At 45.8% G+C, this 18,058-nt stretch overlaps 2 protein-coding genes across 2 annotated transcripts; both read left to right on the forward strand.

The window, feature by feature from the left end:
• Nucleotides 1-1,009: 1,009 nt before the first annotated feature.
• On the forward strand, nucleotides 1,010-2,724 carry LOC144115102 (uncharacterized). Its single transcript, XM_077649266.1, has 2 exons — nucleotides 1,010-1,070; nucleotides 2,036-2,724. Exons 1-2 carry the CDS (start codon nucleotides 1,010-1,012, stop codon nucleotides 2,722-2,724), a joined length of 750 nt encoding a protein of 249 aa, XP_077505392.1.
• A 6,293-nt stretch (nucleotides 2,725-9,017) lies between these two features.
• On the forward strand, nucleotides 9,018-13,756 carry LOC144094015 (uncharacterized). Its single transcript, XM_077627859.1, has 2 exons — nucleotides 9,018-9,195; nucleotides 12,402-13,756. The coding sequence occupies exons 1-2, from the start codon at nucleotides 9,123-9,125 to the stop codon at nucleotides 13,664-13,666; spliced, it is 1,338 nt and encodes a 445-aa protein (XP_077483985.1). The 5' UTR covers nucleotides 9,018-9,122; the 3' UTR covers nucleotides 13,667-13,756.
• The last annotated feature ends 4,302 nt before the right edge of the window (nucleotides 13,757-18,058 follow it).

The raw sequence follows: 18,058 nt of genomic DNA on the forward strand, positions 1-18,058 counted from the left end.
AGAAATGACAGGTTACACTGAAAGCAGTCTACAGAATCATACATTTTTATCTCTTTTATTAGTCGCTTGACCACCATCTTAGCAGCCCTTCCGCGTCCAGGCAGTACCTACCTGTCTTTATTTGTGAACTGCAAAAGTTATCAAAAGATTATCACGCTGACTATTTTACACGCTCAAGAGCTTTAAAGCGGTACTTCGTTAGCGTGGCTAGCGCTTGGTACAGAAATGTTAACAAGACTCCGGGTCAGCAGCCGTGTTCTTGCCTCTCGCTTTTAGAACTTACTTTCACAACTTATCCTCAAATTAAGCCTCATCATGAATAACGAGCGTTAAAAGAGCCCTAATAAAAATCACTCAATTGAAGAAGCCACTCCGGAATAAACGCAAGGTATCCGCTAATTTCCGTGTGGTGTCTTCAGCTTTGTACATTAGAAAACTACGCTCTCAACAAAACACATTTTCGAGTAGAAATTGGGTTTAACCGACTTTTAAGAAATCTTTTTAGTGCGCACGAATCGCGTAAAGTCAGGTTTTACCGAATAACAAGGGGTCGTATATAATATATTCCATGTAGTTCTCCACTTACTGAAGCAATCGGCAATGAAAAATCTCATTCATGTAGGCAGAGAACACAACAGGGTCCAAATGTTTATAATTTTTATTTAAATTTTATACAGCAAAACAAGTCTGAAGAGACGCCGAAAAAAACTCTATGCTAGTTCAGGGTAACTAGGGGGTGTATGTGTGCAGGGTAGGCGGCGGGATGGTGTAGAGAGAGTGGGAACGTGGCTGTTCTTACATGACTGCACATATGACGCCTCTGCGGAGGTTATTGGCCCGGGCGTGACGGCAGGTCCACAAACAATCCCGTAGGCCCGGATGGGTTGACCCCGTTGGGCTTCAGTGCGATCCGTCAAAAAGAGCGTATCCTGAACACCCAGAGCGGGGCTTGCAGGTTTCATTTTGGTGGATGCTCCTGACTCAGCGACAGCTCTCAAGCGGAGACACTATGCTGCTGTCGGCATCCCGATGTGTTCTGCTAGTTGCAGTAGCCACGGCGATAATGGCCGGTAAGTGAGGCCGTGTTTATTTGCGTCTATGCCAGCATGAACATAGCCCAACTGAATGTTTGGCTTTAGGTTGATTTAGGCGAAAAAGTTTGTTGCATGTTATAGAGACTAAATTTTAACACGCGATTAGTACCACGCTTTTCTTCATGTACGTTCTTCAAGAAATTCCATTTATTCACCTTCTTTTTTTCCCCTTTTTAACGCGGTAGAGAAATTTTATGCCACAAGAGAATAAAAGCTTTATGAGGTTTCTTTCTGTCACGTATGCATGAAAGAGAGCGAGCCGTAAGTGTCGATTAAGGAAAACTAGATCGATATGCAACAACGCCGCGGCTGTAAGCGTTATTTTATGTTCAAACAAATAACGGTTGCAGCAAACAATCGCGATATTTTTTTGACGCTAAAACTCACTGACTTTCGTTCGTTCGTTCATTCATTCATTCATTCATTCATTCATTCATTCATTCATTCATTCATTCATTCATTCATTCATTCATTCATTCATTCATTCATTCATTCATTCATTCATTCCCTGAAAATTGAAACAAAGGACAAGAGATACCTTTTAGGTGTCACGTTCTCTGTTCTTAACACGGCTTGTACTGAACCTTCAAACAAGAGCGAAAAGGAACTACAGAACGTAACGCTGTCGGCCATTTCCAGAACTCGACAACTCTGCGACGTACATAGACGGTGTACGTCGCAGGTGAAGGTGAAGCCACGCGAAGGTGAAGGTGAAGGTGAGGCCACGCTGGATTGCACCCTTTTGCGAGCATGCTATGCGTCGCTGCTTCTCAGTGCAAAAAGCGCATTTGTTACTGTCGCGGTGCTTTTATTTCGGCCTCAAGCACGTAGTACGACCTATATTTGAAGCGGATAATTCAGGCCATGTCAACCGCACTCTGCTCAGTCTGCAGCGCTTGTCCTCATGGATAAAATTCTTATTTTATGCACTTTGCTTCCAGAAAACGCGACAGTGGAAAGAAACATCGGCGACCGTGGGCGACAGTGCTGCCCTGATTTCAACTTGACGTTCCCGGAATTCGATGAGGAGGAGGAGCAGCGCGAAGAAGTTCGGACACCGCCAGTCCAGCAGAGGGGGCCTTACTATACGGCTCGCCCGGCGCACATTCTGACCGTGCGCCAGTCAAACCTGAATTACTTGCTGCGTCCTTACCAAATGCCTTACACCGTCGTTTTCCGGAGGCCCGCTTTGAGGCCACAGAGGCCGATGGCGCTCACCCTCCATCCACAGAGGACCTCCGCCAACCGAAACGGCACCTTGTCCGCTACTCCCGTGAGAGTGGGCGGAGCCATCGGAGTGCCCCTTTACTCCCGCATCCCCGCGTACGGTGCCCCGTACTACCGCCCCTACTACCACCACGTGTACAGGGGTGCAACGTTGGCTCCCATCCCTGCCGCTGGATTCGTGATGCCGTACCCTGCTCCGCCTCAGACGGGACTGCAGCCGCCGGCGCACGTCACGGTGCCTGTGTTTATCAACGTTGGCACAGGGGGTATTCCAGCTGAGTACCAACCTGACGGTGACGGCGCTTCCGGCTTCCTGGCTGCGGTCGGAGTGCCACCGTTCAAGGGCACTGCCCCACAGACCGGCGGCTTCTCAGCCAAAGGCAACGCATCAGTCACCGTATGAACATGTGGCACGCGCTGCGCCTTTTGGTGCGAGCATCGAGAACGAAGCCGGCGGTTTCATAACAACTTTCTGCGATCTCAATGTCATGGTCATAGTTTTGTTTAGATTACCTTTAGCCATCATCTACGAACAGCGTACTGTTGTGGTGCTACGTGTATTTAATTGCTGTGAGCTCCACTGTCGTTACATTCCCGTCTCAACGGGCTAGTTGGTACGATTAATAAAAGCCCATGATTTGCTTTCCACTGCCCTCGTGTGTTAATTCAGAGCAGGCTAGCACTTTTACTCACACAAGTTTCGAATATTGCTAGGTGCTGTTGGGAGACACGCCACTTTTAGCAGCCGTTAACCGTGCTTTTGCTCTTGAAAAGCATGCAAAAACGTGCTTACCACATACACAGGGCCCCTTTACCCCACCCTTCAACTATTCTCCACCAGCGCACAAGTTAGTATAGTGCCAATTGCTGCGCTTATTCCTGTTGCTATAGCAATTTGTACAGGCAGCATCAAATTGGTTTTGACGCGCCCCAGTTTACCGCGGAGTATATAAATGGATAGCCGCCCGTCCCACTACATCACACTGTCATTTAACCTCGCGTATAATTTATACGTAATGGTCGAACCGCCGCGGTGGCTCAGTGGTTACGGCGTTCGGCTACTGAAGACGAACACGCGGGATCGAATCGTGGTCATGGAGGCCGCGTTTCGACGGAGGCAAAATGCAAAATTAAGCGGTTTTGCTGCGTGATGTGCGTACACGCTAAATAACTCCACGTGGCGAAATTATTCCTTAGCCCTACGCTACGGCATCACTTCCTCTCTTCTCTCAGTATGCCCTTCGTCCATTCCATTAACGTGCGATTCAGATGTCTACCGAGCGTGAAACGGTTACTGCGCCTTTTCCTTACTCGCAATGAATCATTATTACTACATAATGAACGTTTCAACATAATGCATGGATTGATTCTAATTTACATTTTATTTTGAGCAGATAATATAACTCTCTACACGTTTTTTTTCTTTTCAAGTGGCTTGTACCTGCGGTAAGTTTCTACTGCCCTGCTTTTCACTCTTTATGACACCAGAAACGACCACGTAATAAAATTGGCAAAGTGTGGTGATCGCGATTACAGCTTATGACAGTCGGCTGATTGTATAATCCGACTCCCTGTATATATGTCATTGAAATTCAACATGTTGGCTGTTGGAAACGAAGACGCAAACAACGATGGTGCTTTCAACGATGAACATCACAACGAAGAGTTACGGCGAAGAGGCCCCAAACCCATGTACTATAGCGCTCAGTATGAATTGCCATGCTCTCGCGGTGGCCGCACAATGTTTTGCGCTTGATAGCAAATCAGTGTGCCGTAATGCACAGAATTATACATGGGGACACAATGGGGCCAGCTAAATGCTTAACTTTTCGGTTGGGCCGTACTCGCCGCACTGCTTCGTAAAATTAGCTCCTCACCCACCATGCATATTGCAAGTGACTGAGTGCGAATGTACGACAGGAAAGCGTGACCCCAAAAAATACTCTCATACCTCGGATGCACAATCGCGAGACCTGTGGAGCTCATATAAGAGGTCGTAATAACTTAACATTTCTTAGATACGCCATTTTCGCTTGTGCTTCGGTCTCAGCATTGGGCTATAATTTCAGTACTATAAGGGCGTTTTCTCTAAAATATGAAGCAAATTTTCCCAGAGGTTTAAGATCGGCAGAGTGCACAATGGTTTAATTACCTCAAAGAACCCGGCTAGGCTTATCTTAATTCATGTGGCATTTTCGGAGGCAGAGAACGGTCTGGTGAAATATGAAGGAAAGAAGCAACACGTATTAAGGAGAACACAGCATGAATGACCAGATCATATCTCCCCTCTCTCAAAGAAAATAAAATATTGTCACATGAGCTGCCACTCATTCACAGCATCCACAAGCATTAAATATTTTTCATAAGCATGTACAGGATCGCTGTAACTAACAAAATTTACCTTTTAATATTGGGCCAGTACGAAATTATTCAAATAATCTTCTTGAAACTTTTGAAACCAAATAGATAAGTTTCAATCTAAATCACTTTGAGTTCAAAATTTTTACCTTACACGTAAATATCTGATTCCCGAGATAAACAAGGTGATGTAAATAAATGTAAGAACAATAGCTCAGTATTTAAAAAAGTTCACCAACAAAAAGAGCTTAATAAATTACAGCACAAAATATTGATATCGCTTCAACAAAACCTTTAAATGATTAAGAAAAAATATTCACAAACCTACACGCATGCACATACACAAACTCAAACACCGGCGCGCGCACAAACACTAGTGCACACAAACTCACACGCGCGCACACATACACACAGTCACACACGTACACATGAGCATACGCACGAACACAAACACTCCCACAGCCACGCGCACACACTTACACAAATACACTCACAAACGCACACACACGAACACACAGAGAGATAGAGAGAAAGAAAATGCGTACTGTCACGCGAAAAAATATTATTGAATCAAACTAATCAGCAAGTAAACAAGCGAGAGATAACAGTGACTTCTCAAGATATTTTTAACATGTCTGGACAGGAGAAGTCCAAACACCGAAAGTATGAAATTATTTTCTATTTACATGAACTATCTAAAAAGCTTTCGGGAAACGCCGCGAAAGACATCTTAAAAAGACAGAGCAACAGAGCACAAGACAGGAGATAATGCTGAGTCCATCACTAAGAGGGAGTGCCACTCCGTTTCAAAGTCAGTCTGTTCATATACTTCCCTCAGATGAACATTCATTTGGCAGTAGTGAAATTTGGCCAAAACAAATGATTCACAGGGACGGCTCATAATTCTAGTTTTCCATACGCTGCGTAGCCCCATCAGAGAAAACATATTAAAATGTTCATCAACATATTGCACTCCGGTGAGGTATCGTATGGTATGAGAAGTCAAATAAATTCGCTTTTTCAATGTCCTTTGCAAGACATCCCCGAACACAATTGCGTCCTTACGACAGATGAAGCAATGTTCAATTGTTTCAGGAACATCACAGGGCCGCAGTTCACAGATGACACACAAATACCATTCTTCTTAGTCCGAGTCTTCACGGGTAGTTTCCATATGAGACTTGTAGAAGAAAGTCCTAGTGCACGGCGAAAGTAACATTTTCGCACCCGCGTAAGGACATCATGTCCTGACAATACAAAATAGAATGAGCGGTCAATGGGAGGAGGTAAAAGCGTCGAAATCGTCTTTCTACAAACGTTCTCGCGACACAAAAATAAGAACTCTGTTTTCTGACAGTCCATTTTTCAATCGAGATGCTATCGCTGCAGCCGATCGCGCCTCGTGTTAAACTGCAACACACTCTCTCCCTGTGCGTTGCACATCATCGTCTCCATCAACTTCCATCTGCGGCGAGAACAGATCAGATTAGCTTCGATCAGAGCTTAACCTGAGTCTAATGTCGTCGCCAGACACGTTAACGGCCCAGCAGACCAATGCCATGAGTCAACCAGGCTAAACACATGCTTTCGAACGTCTACTCGCTTTAACTACTTTGAAACCCTATCATTTTTTTTTTCATTTCGTAGCTCGTAGATATCACTTTAAGCGGGCAGGGCATAGGTTACTTCGCTCTCTTAGGATTATTTTTTCTAACCCAGCCACAAGTTTAAGCTTTCTACGTGGTTAATATTCCGATTATTAAATTAAATTAAATTGATTTCTGAGAGAAGGAAATGGCGCAGTAATTGTCTCACATACCTTGGTGGACACTCGAACTTCGCCGTAAGGGAAGGAAGGAAGGTAGAAGTGAAGGAAGAAAGAGAGAAAGAGGTGTCGTAGTGCAGGGCTCCGGAATAATTTCGGCCACTTGGGGTTCTTTAACGTGCACTGACAACGCACAGCACACGAGCGCCTTTTTCTTTTTTGCCTCCATCGAAACGCGGCCGCCGCGGTAGGGTTCGGTCCCGGGTACTGCGGCTCAGATGCTCAGCGCCTTAACCACCGAGCCACCACGGCGGGGTTCCGATTCTTGAACGGTTGTTGCATAACTGAGCACCCATGCTGAGAGACAGTGGGCAGACGGTTTTTGATAATCAAAAAAAAAAAAACAAAGGAGGGGAAAGCCTCAGGGTGCTTGTCCCCTGAGGCTTTACCCTCCCTTGTTCACTTTGTAATGAGCACCCATACTGTACCCGAGAATGTTAGCATTAACGCAGTGCGGGGCTTCTCACATTTAGAACGAGGGGAATGCTGCAGATACCTTCCTCATATGAACATGTGTCAGCCTACATTCGCCGTTGAAATATCTTTACTAATGCGAAGCGCGCAAGAAAGAAAACAGCAAAATTTTTTTTTAATTTGGTACTAGAGGCAGCTTCATGCGCTCTGCTTCCACAAACGCTCTAGAGACTAAGTGCAACAGTCCGTGACGTTTGACCGAACAATGACCTTTGAGCAATGCCCCATTGTGATCTAAGTCCGCGGACATGAAAATGAAGCTGTACACTTATTAAGAAAAAGAAGTATGGTTCATAATTGACACGGTATAGGCTAAAAGGCCATGAAGCTCAAAACTGCTGCCTCTTAATTCCAATATCTGCTAATACCGGGTCATAACCAGGCGCTAATTTCCCGGCAGAGTCAGTTTTGCTGATATAATGTGCAGTAGCGACAGTGAGGATGCCAGATACAGGAAGACGTAATTGCCGGCCGCAAATCTAGAGACAGTACTGTGCCATCAAAAGGGCTTTTTGCCTCTGAAAACCGTGCAAAAGAACATGTCGTGGAACCAACCAAGGCACGAAAAGTAGGTTGAGCTTCTAATCGTTTCTGCAGTCAACTGCTGCGCACGGGGCGTTATGCACGCAGAAGACATCACTCATAAGGCACAATTACTGAATTAAGTGTAAAATCAGCGCAGTTGGCTTTTAAGCGCGCCGTAGTGGGGGGCTCCCCCTGGTCAATGTTCTGAAATGTTCTGAAAAGCTCGAAGCCACCAATTTTTCTCATCATAACAATTTGTCGATTTCCCTGACGTCATTATACGCTTCCCTTAGCGCCCGCCAGGCAGGAGTCACTGCCGACAGAATGCCGACAAGGCAAACTTACCCGTCTTCATGAAAATATCGCTCAAGTGCTCTACGCTTAGGCGGCGTTGTCTACGATGAAATAAAAAGTTTCGTCGCCAGTCGTAACGGTACCTTGCCTGTGACTCGTAGGTCTCACTCCCGAAGTGTCATAGCGAATTGTTAACTTGTTTTATGGTTTATACGGGTTTAACGTCCCAAAGTGACTCAGGCTATGAGAGACGCCATAGAGAAGGGCTCCGGAAATTTCGACCACCTGGGGTTCTTTAACGCGCACTGACATCGCACAGCGCACAGGCCTCTAGAATTTCGCCACCATCTAAATGTGGCGTCCACCGCGGCCGGTATCGAACCCGCGTCTTTCGGGTGAGCAGCCGAGTGCCGTAACCACTAAGCCACCGATGCGGGGGCCAATTGTTAACACACAGTGAACGTAATGACTCAGGTAAGCTGAATGCTTCTAATTTAGTTTGTAATAAAAATTTTGGCGCCCACGATTTCTTAATTCTATGCTTTGAACGTGGAGGCAGTTAGTTTGATCACCCATATGAGGTCACTCTTATGCGAAATTTGTCTAATCGCTTCCCTTAGCAAGTCTGTATGCCTGCGCTTGGCACCGTGAAACTTCATCCGAGGAGGCCGAAGCAAGTGAAAGAGGCAATAAACACGGGAAGCCATATCCTGTTTTCTGCAACGGAGGCTCGCCGCTGTGCTTGTGAGAGTGATTATCTCTTTTCGTGCTGCTAGATTACATTTGTTGATGACTAAGCAAGAGAAAGCTTGTATCAGGTCCACATTGGAATAATGCCTTGCATGGATGCAAGAAGACGACGGGGTAAATGAAAGTGAGGAAGGCACAGTTTATGTTGAAGCGAATGTGTTCTTTGGAAAGCCGAGCGGCCCTTTTTTTTCTCCTTCTCTCCAGCGCTCTCTCTTCCTCATTTCGGACACCGCTGAGCCAACAAGACGGGGGCGTGGCGGCCAGTTCCCTGTTGATTCACCCTACTTTCTGACTGGACTGCTCGGAGGCGAAAACTCGCGGTGTTTGTCCAGACACCTGACGGATTGCCGAGCGCCGGAATGGTGCCACCTTCTTTTTTCTTTTCTCTTGGGCTGTTGGATTAAAACGACGTGGCGTCCATTTTCGATGCCCTTTGAGGTGATTCATATTTTTGGGGCCGGTGACGCTTTTCCTGAGACCCGTCGGGGGCGCGCGGCTTTTATTCTCCAGATTCTGCGCGTGTCTTTCAGAAAGCACCGAGGCGCCCTGGCTACCATACGGTTGCGCATTCGACAATGCAATGTATTCGCGCGGAATTTCAAGTCGCAGCTGTTACTATCGCCATGGCATGCATGATTTCTATTACATGTAAGTTCCGTGGTCAGCAAGACCCGCTGTTATAGGTACTTCATAAAAGTGTGTTTGCACGCATATGTTCATGTTCTTGCGTTTTATCAGTGTGTCGAATCTAAAAATAGCCAAAATGTGACGGTCAGGAAGACTCTCTAGAAACTGTAGAGCGGTTTTTGTCAACTGGCTCCTGAGGCATTATTACATTCTATTTGGTCAATTATTTGCCTTCCATTTGAAAAGCTTCGAAGTGACAAGGTTTTCTTCTGTATTCTCCAGCATGCCATGTGTGGCATCTCCAGCGCTCAGGGGGGCCGAATGCAGCTGGTCCACCAAGCTCTTAGCCGTTTCAAAACAAGCACAAATGAGCGACACTAACCATGTAAAATGTTCTACAACACGCTCAAAGTTTAGACGGAACAGTTTACTGTGTCCTAACCTTTTTGTCAAAAGAAATTTTTATTATGAATAGTATATGCACGTTACCGAAACATGGGTGCCAGATTTTTGTGCCCTTCTTTTTGCTGAGAACTGCTGCAGGGCCCGAGGAAAGATACGACTGGAAGAGATATGCCAAATTGTGCGTTGAATAATTTATTACAGAATTGTCTTTTGCCTGCAGGTTCGTTTTCTGTTGTTGTGGCTCTAACTGCTGTGAGTGCACGCGGCTTGTAGCGGTCCTGTGATTCCTAAAATTCCTGGATAGGTTCGTAGGTCACTTTTTGTTTGCACCCCATCAAGGAACCTAAGTGATCCCCAGCAGCTGACGGAGACCAGGAGCGAAAGAAGACGTCATTTCGCGACCTAGGTCGAAGCAGCGAACGCGCACGAGGCCCCCTTGTGGCGGTTTTGTCTGCTACACCAGAGCCCGCAGAAGCCGTAATCAAAACTGTAGATGAAGAGGGGAGCCGATTGCACCAAGAATTTACTCTCGGGTTGAATTTACCACGAGAGTAAATTATTTATGCAAGGGACCGCAGGGGTGTAAAAAATTATTTACTTGAAACACAGGGGCATACCTCATCCAGGTCTGTCAGTCATTTAAGGTCCTGTGCTCTGCAATCGTAAAAGAAAAACTTAACAGAAATTTCGTATCTTTGCTCTTTTAGCAGGCATACAGATTAAGACTGCTTAATCTTTTCAATACGTTAAATAAAGTGACAAAGAGCTTTCACTCACAAGCAGAATATCTGACCTTTCTGGATGATGGATATCACAAACTTACAAAACTCGCTTATATTGTCTTGCGTACAACTTGATGCGTTGGTTCTGCCGGCTGGTACACGAACAGCATTACTGAAAAGCCTACGGTCCACACGATTTGCTTTTGAGTCTTACAGTACAGTCCTAATGACGTCTTTATGGGCCAAAATGCCTTTAAAGATGGTTACGATGGTTCTCCTTAACCTTCAGAGGTTTAAACTTTTAGCAGTGCCAGAAGGGCCCCACTACACGGTTGGAAACGTAGTCATGTGACCTGAAAGCTTTTGTACCGAGTGTGTACATGCTCAAAAAACGCATACCTACATGTTTTTGGAATTTGTATGCAGCAACAGCATTGCGGTCGGTTCGAAGTCTTGGCAGTAAACATGTAGAGACTTCAGGACGCAATGAACTTGCTGGATGGTGCACTGTTGATTATTCTGTTTGAACAGAGAGACGTTCCGTCATTTATGCATGAGAAAAGATGCTCAGCTTGTTCGCATGCCCGATGGCATAAATGCTAGCTAAAAGCCAGATCCTGCTCTTGGTTCAAACGAACCGTTTACTTTTGCATCCGTAACTTTAAGTGATCAATCCATTATAAAGGGATGCTTTCTTGTACTTTGCTGTTCCCAGCGAGGATTGCACAGTTGAAACGGCACAGCAATGCTGGCAAGAGTGATACGTTTCCTGGACATTGGGCTCCTTAGATTAAAATTAATACACGAACAAGCCCCAAAGTACGCACCGAGGCACTGAAGCTTTTTACGACGTCCCAGAGAAAAAAACAAGCCCATATCCATCTTTGTTCAGCTGAACTCGAAATAGCGGCAGTGATGTAAATCTATGGCGAATGGCAGGAACTTTGCCCCTCACCACTTCAGAGGTTCAACGGGCTAGGGTTGTTGCCATAACTCCACTACAAGTCCCAGATTCAACCCCCTATGATGGCCTGCGAACTTTTCAAAAGGATAGTACCGACTGTACAAGTCATGGTTTCAGTGGCAACAGATTCATGGGGTCAGTGGCATTTGCATGCATCGCAAATGTATTATTAACTTAAGGAGTCCTTGCGCTGCTCTTTGATGACTAACAAGTGGGCTGCACTTTTATTTTTTTTGTGTGTATGACTCAGGGTGTTAGGCTAGGCTTGAATTTTGCTTAAGCTACTAGTTGAGAGTTCTCTTTCTTTTTTCTTACCAGAAGTATGAACTTAAATATCACTGTGACAACAATCGCAGTCAGTAGAAATAGCAAAAGCAGAAACAACGAATTTGGGAAGAATACTGATGCGATCCACACATGGCAAATGATTATGGCAAAAACATTTGCACGTTACGAATGCAAAAAAAAAACCTCTAGAAGGATATGGCACAAATCGCCAGGATGTCGCTTTAAATTTTAACTTGGCTGTGCAATGAAGAAATAGATGTGCTAAATTATCTTCCCACGATGAGCTTTAAAGGCGGCTACCTCACTCTAAGATTCACGACGTTGCCTCTTCTATGCTAAACGATGCCTTTAAAACACTGTTTTGAGTGTAACGAGTGTTTGAAAACGTACAAGAGATACCAAACCACACCTTCTTTTTTCATATTATCCTATTAAGCCTCATGTTTATCGCTCGCATTTTTGTGGTGTGCATGCTATTAGCGTCATTTCGATTTAGTTGCCTTTGTTAACATGTAGGCAGCAAGTTTCAGTTTTGGCTCCAGAGGACATCATACTCGTAACGATACTATGTGCCCTCAGCAAGCTAACTCATTCCACTCGAACCAGTTGGCTTACTATTAGCAACTGAACTCGGTATTCCACGGCTCCTGCGTCCACCACCAACACCACCACCTGCGTCCAGGACGTGACTGCAGGCATTTTAAAGTGCTGTGCTTTTTAAATATTTTTTTTTTCATTCCGAGCTTCAGTAGCCTCTATTGGTACATGGCGCTCTTCTTTCAGATCTGTAATATATAAAATCTGCTTCACTAAGCCCTACTTGTTCGCTGTACTGCTTTGCATTACAGATGCAGCTTCTATCCCAGAAAAAGCGTTTGTCCCCCAGCACAAGAGGACAGATACCAGCGACTCGCAGTTACGTTTGGTAAAGAGGACAGCAAGAACCTTCCTTGGCTTTAACAGCGACGGCATGCTGCCTTTCCTGAGGCCACAGGGGAACCAGGGTTCTCGTCCTAGACCAGTTTCACTTGAAGAGAAGCGGGGTAATCGCAGCCCACCGAAGCCACCCAGATTTCAGGGCTTTCGGCCTTTCCCGTCAATTTTCAGTGATGCTTACATTCCCACTCCACTGAAGCCAGAGTTTCTGGAAAACGTTCTTAGGCCGTGGAACCCGAGCCCTGGCGAGGGCGAGAATAAAACGCCTTTTTGGCACGGCGTGTACGTTGTAGTCCCCGGCGGAGCGCCAAACATGACAGGGCGTTACTGGTGTTGGAGCTTCGTTTGGCCACCCAGAAGGACTAAGACAACAAAGCCGCCTGGCAGTAAACGGCCTGGGGCTGCTACTCAGTCCCCTGGCGAAGCACGTCCAGAATTGCCGATGCCCACAGAATCCCCAGCCGAAAATCCTCGTTCCGAAGTCACAGAACCCACTATACCCACAACGCTTTCGGATGGGGATGCTGCTGAAACGCGAGTGCCGCAGAGCCCGCCTGAAGAAGTGACCCCCTCTTCAACAGAATTCACGACCGTCATTCCCCGTGCTGGCACTGCACCGACCACTGAGAACACCAGATTCTCAGATGTTCCTACCAGCGTTCCTGCTACGACGAGTGGACTTGAGGTCGAGGAAGCCGAACCGAATCCTACACGACCTACGATTTCGGAGCCAGCGGTAACAACAGAATCGTCGTCTACAGTTTCAAGCCCACCAGATGAGCAAGGAGTTCAGGATGGCACGCCGCCGCAGGGTTCAACGATGTCGGCTACCGGCACTACAGGCACACACAGTACAAATGCAGATAGTGCAGGCAAAGACAGTCCAAGCACAGACAGTGCAGGCACAGACAGACCAAGCACAAACAGTCTACGCACAGACAGTCCAAACATAGATACTCAAGGCACGGGCAGTGCAGGCACAGATAGTCCAGGCACAGACAGTCCAGGCACAGCTATTCCAGGTACAGACACGATTGCACCTTCCGTAGATCCATCACTGAACGAAGTTCGCCCAACTGGCAGTCAGATTCCTAGTGGTGTTCTCGACAATGGAAGGGTGGGAGTAGAGACACGTAATTACACTGTCAAGTCGCCCGGAGTAATAAAGGATGCCTGAAGGCAATAACCGACAAAATTTTGCACTAGTTTAGATTGCTTATCGAATATTATAAGTCGTAAGAGATCAGAGTACAATAAAAGCAGCAACAAAAATGAAGGAACAAGAATTATTGTGTTTTTGGCGACCGTGAAAGCAAACTCTAAGCGTGATCAGTAAGCACATTCAGCGCTTTTAATACGTTTTCGTGTATTTATGGGCCAAGCGCTCTTGTTCCACACAGAATTTAGCGACAAGAAAATGATCAACACGTCATTGTAATTGCTTATATCCGAGGTGCCTTCTGGCGAAACACGTCACTTACGTTGTAGGTACACAGTGACAATGCAAGCAAAAAAAAAAAAACTATGCAGATAGCAGCCGGATCGTCGGTATCGGTAAGTGGAATAAAAATTGGATGGGCACTTAAGCTCCGCCTTAAGGGTATAACGCGATAGCTAATGGGTTAATGCCAATATATGCAGAATTGGGCATTCTCTACTTTACATTCATAGATCCCTGGCAGTCCTTATACCACTCCTGGCACAGTGATGCCGTAGTTAAGCGGTGCACCACTGCCCCGCGATGGTAGGTGCTGCCACCAGTGGGACTTAAGCTATCCAGGTTGTTCTTACCAGCAACCTCTCGCGACTAATCATTCATTTACCTGCCACCTACTACGGTGGGCTGTTTGCTAACAATCCGGCGGAAAGGTTGCGTTAAAAATTGCTCGTGAGTCAGAACAACGCACTGAAAAAGTCTAAATTGAGGCACATATAGCGGGATGGTGGAAAGTAGACAGAGCGAGCTTTAACTCCTTATGCAGGCCTCGCACGTGGGATTAGAGTTGGCTGAGCGTCTCTCGGCAGTGGAGCTTGGAGAAAGATAGCGAAATGAAATTAAGTGCATATGGCATTGAAATATTTCCCTACTGAAGTATTTCTAGAAAAAGATGCACTGTCGACCTTTCACTACATTTTGCACTAGTCTGGGCCAAAGAAGTGGCAGTGAAAGCTTAAAAACGCCTCTTCCATTCTTCAGGAAGCGCCCCCTCCCAGTCCCACCTGGGCAGCATTCTCATTGACCAGCAGCAGGTGAACGTAGCGGTTTTTGGTTACAGCAGGCTATGACACAGATGTCCTTTTCCCACATGAATGCGGTGCGCCACAACTATTGCTTTCTAATTATGCAAACTTCATTGTAATTAAAGGAGTACAAAGAGAATGATGGAGAAAATTCTGTTGAAAAGATTATTGCAGAAGTCGGTATCGTGTTTTGGAAACAAAGTAAATGATGTATATTTTTCTCTTTTGCACAAAAGGAAAAAATATTTCGAAAAGAACCCATCTCAGAAATTCTGCCCAATGTGAAGTGTATTAGCGCACGTTTAATTAAAGGACCCCCATAAGTCGCAGCATTCGTGGCCGCTGAGGATTTTGCAGTCTCGAAAATGTGTTGAAGCAATGGAAGAAAATTTTCTTCGTTTCAAAGGTGTAGCTTTTAACAGCAATAAAATTTTGCTTCTTAGGGCAAACTTCGTCCAGTTCGCACGCAGGTGTCTATTTGAGAATGTTAATTATGACAGTTATCTGCGCCGTTCCCCTATGAACTCACCGCAAAAGTCTCGGAGGCTGCATTACATTGAACTAGCGAATGGTACAAAACCTCCTCTCTCCTGGGGGGGGGGGGGGGGGGGGGTAGGGGGGGGTGCGGGTGGGTTGGTTGGTTGGGGTACATTTTCAGTGCAGTTCTCAAAACAGCATGACAGCCTGCAGTTCCAGGATTTGCCAGAATTATGAATTGCTGTGATTGGACAAGTGCTCTGTTTATGTTTGGATACGGCTGCGTCCACGCGGGGGCTTAGGAACAAAAAAAAACTTGTTTGAGGTATCTTCCTGAAAGCGCTATATTATTCCATGCGACGTCTAAAAGTTCCACAAATGTGCTCTGTGAGGCACTATAAACGAGTATGAGGTATACAGGTGCAATAACAGTGGATTTTAATCGAACTATATTGCTCTGGTTTACCTAAGGTCGCTATATGACCGGGTTTTCGCAAAATACAACGCCGTAGAAAGAGCATCACCTGCAAAAATTGATCTTTTTTGCACGTTTTACTCGTATCGATGCATTAATGAAATGTGTGTACATGTTGTTTTCAAGAATCACATTGCCATACCACGTTACACGGGATCACATGAGGAAGTTAAATATTCATCATAGTTTTAAAACACAAAAGACAGGGTTATTACTAACATATGGGCTTCTGAGGGTAGAGTTAATTGAGGAAAGTGGCAGTAATTTCTGTTTTAAAGCAAACGTCTAAGACTACAAGACTTTATTCATCCGCTAAGGCTGTTTTATTACGCTTCCGACTTTTAAGTCTTCCTGACGAGTAGTAAGTTCGCACTGAAATCTTAACACTTTGGTCAAGATTCGCGCTTGCTCCCTGTTTTTTGTGGTGATGAGCGGCGAAGAGAAGACATGGAAGGAGTTAATAGTCGGACGGATTCATGCAGTATGTTGTTGTTGCCTCAGGAGCGATGGCACTATGTCTCTGTCCGACTATCGACTTCTTTCACGTCTTCTCTTCGGCACAGGATGTCTCGTGTCGAGGACAACGACAACAGCAGGATGTCTTTGGGCGCAATGAAAACATGTCTTTGGGCCATGTCTGAAAACACGATCCTTCTATGTATCACGGTAAGGTTATAGATAAGGGGAAGCTCGCTGCAAAGGAGCAAAAAATGAACACCCAGCACCATGGTCGCTGAGGGCGCCAGACGTGGCGCAGTAGCTTCATGCTGGTCATGTGGCGAATTGCTGCAACCAGCGTCCGAACGAACTCTACCCGCGTTGTGAGTTGTTGCGTACTGCATCACATCGTTACTCCTCGTTAAGACAAGTGGTCATCCTGCATGTGATTAAGAATTCCTTCAAGCCCTTCCTTACGACCACTCTTGTTCAATGTGACACCCATATGCCCAGTGTGCATTTCAGAAGTTTTTAGTTTCGCCCCTTTTCAGCTGCAGTATATCGCGAATTGAGAGTACCCAGGTAATGAACAGTACCCTGGTAAATGCAGGTTTTGTTCTTCGAGGTCGAAATGGCGCGCTGATTGTACTAATAGGCCAGACGCTGGTAGGCTTCGCAGAGACAAGAATTTAAGTACAGATATTTACCAAAATATACAGGGGGCAGAGTTTCATATTCAAGAATCTGCATTCGGCTCAGACGACCACCTGCTAACGTGAAAACGAGACATCGCGTCACAAATTGCTGAACCTGGTACGCCTTGAACCAACTTGCGGAGAAGCTCTCCCACCCGCGAGATACGTACTATTGGACGCCCTTTCGAAAAATCCAGACAACACAACACAAAAATATTTAATGATGTCACTCTCGACGGGTGTACTTCGTTAAAAGCCGCACCAGGGTCACGACAAATCGACATCACTGTTTCTTATATATTGTTTTCTCTGGCAGTGGCCTGAAATCAGAGTCGTGGGACCGGATATCCCGTTTCTTCTCCGATCATCGCGTTTTTGGGAAGCAAACATACTGATAAGCCAGTTGCGTCCGACCGGCGCCTTGTTAGCGTGGAAAAAGGGAAGTCAGGGTTGAGGGGGGGGGGGCGCTAATGCGAAGTGTCTGGACACCTGTCCCGCTCACCACCAAAGAAACTGCACCTCCGCGTCCACTCGCGCGAACTAGAGCAAAAAAACGGAATAAAGAAAACAAAAGTATAGCCGACTCGTTACAACTGTCTACTTGAGTTTTACGGCGTAAGGAGACGGTGCCATGTTGGAAGTCCGTTCGTCCGGCAAGCACAGGTACAAACACAGCATCTCTGTTTAAAAATGAATGGATCGGAAGAACGAATAAACATTAGAAAAGCACTGTGAGCTGTGCATGCTCACCTGGATGCATATGAAGGAGTGGTACATTTGGATAAGAAAGAAACAACAAATTGCTACTGATCACGTAATGTTAGCCCAAAACAAAATGAACGTCGAACCACTTAACAGTAGTTTAATTACACCATGAGGTATGAACAGCCTCTTTTGAAGCCCTCTCAATGAAAAAATTAGATCCAACATTCCTTTAACATCTCGGAATAGTGAAGCTACTTGAATACCAGACAAGGCAGCGCTTCGGTATCATGGTGCCGTGAGAGGCGTTATTGAGAGACTGCATAATAAAACCATAAGAGCAGTTTCCTGGTGTATACATTCGCGTTCCTCGGCCGGCAGCCGTGTTCGAGCCCAATACAATTATACTTTCAGATGAGTGGGAGACCCACAAACTAAACTAACGGTGTCTTGTCTTGTATATAAGGCTCCCATTAGCGTCGCCGTGCCTCAAACAAAGTCAGAAAGCGCACAGCAGCTGCAGGTGGAGGGTCGACAGGCT

The sequence above is a fragment of the Amblyomma americanum genome, chromosome 1 (assembly GCF_052857255.1).
Source record: "Amblyomma americanum isolate KBUSLIRL-KWMA chromosome 1, ASM5285725v1, whole genome shotgun sequence".
NCBI classification, from domain to species: Eukaryota; Metazoa; Arthropoda; class Arachnida; order Ixodida; family Ixodidae; genus Amblyomma; species Amblyomma americanum.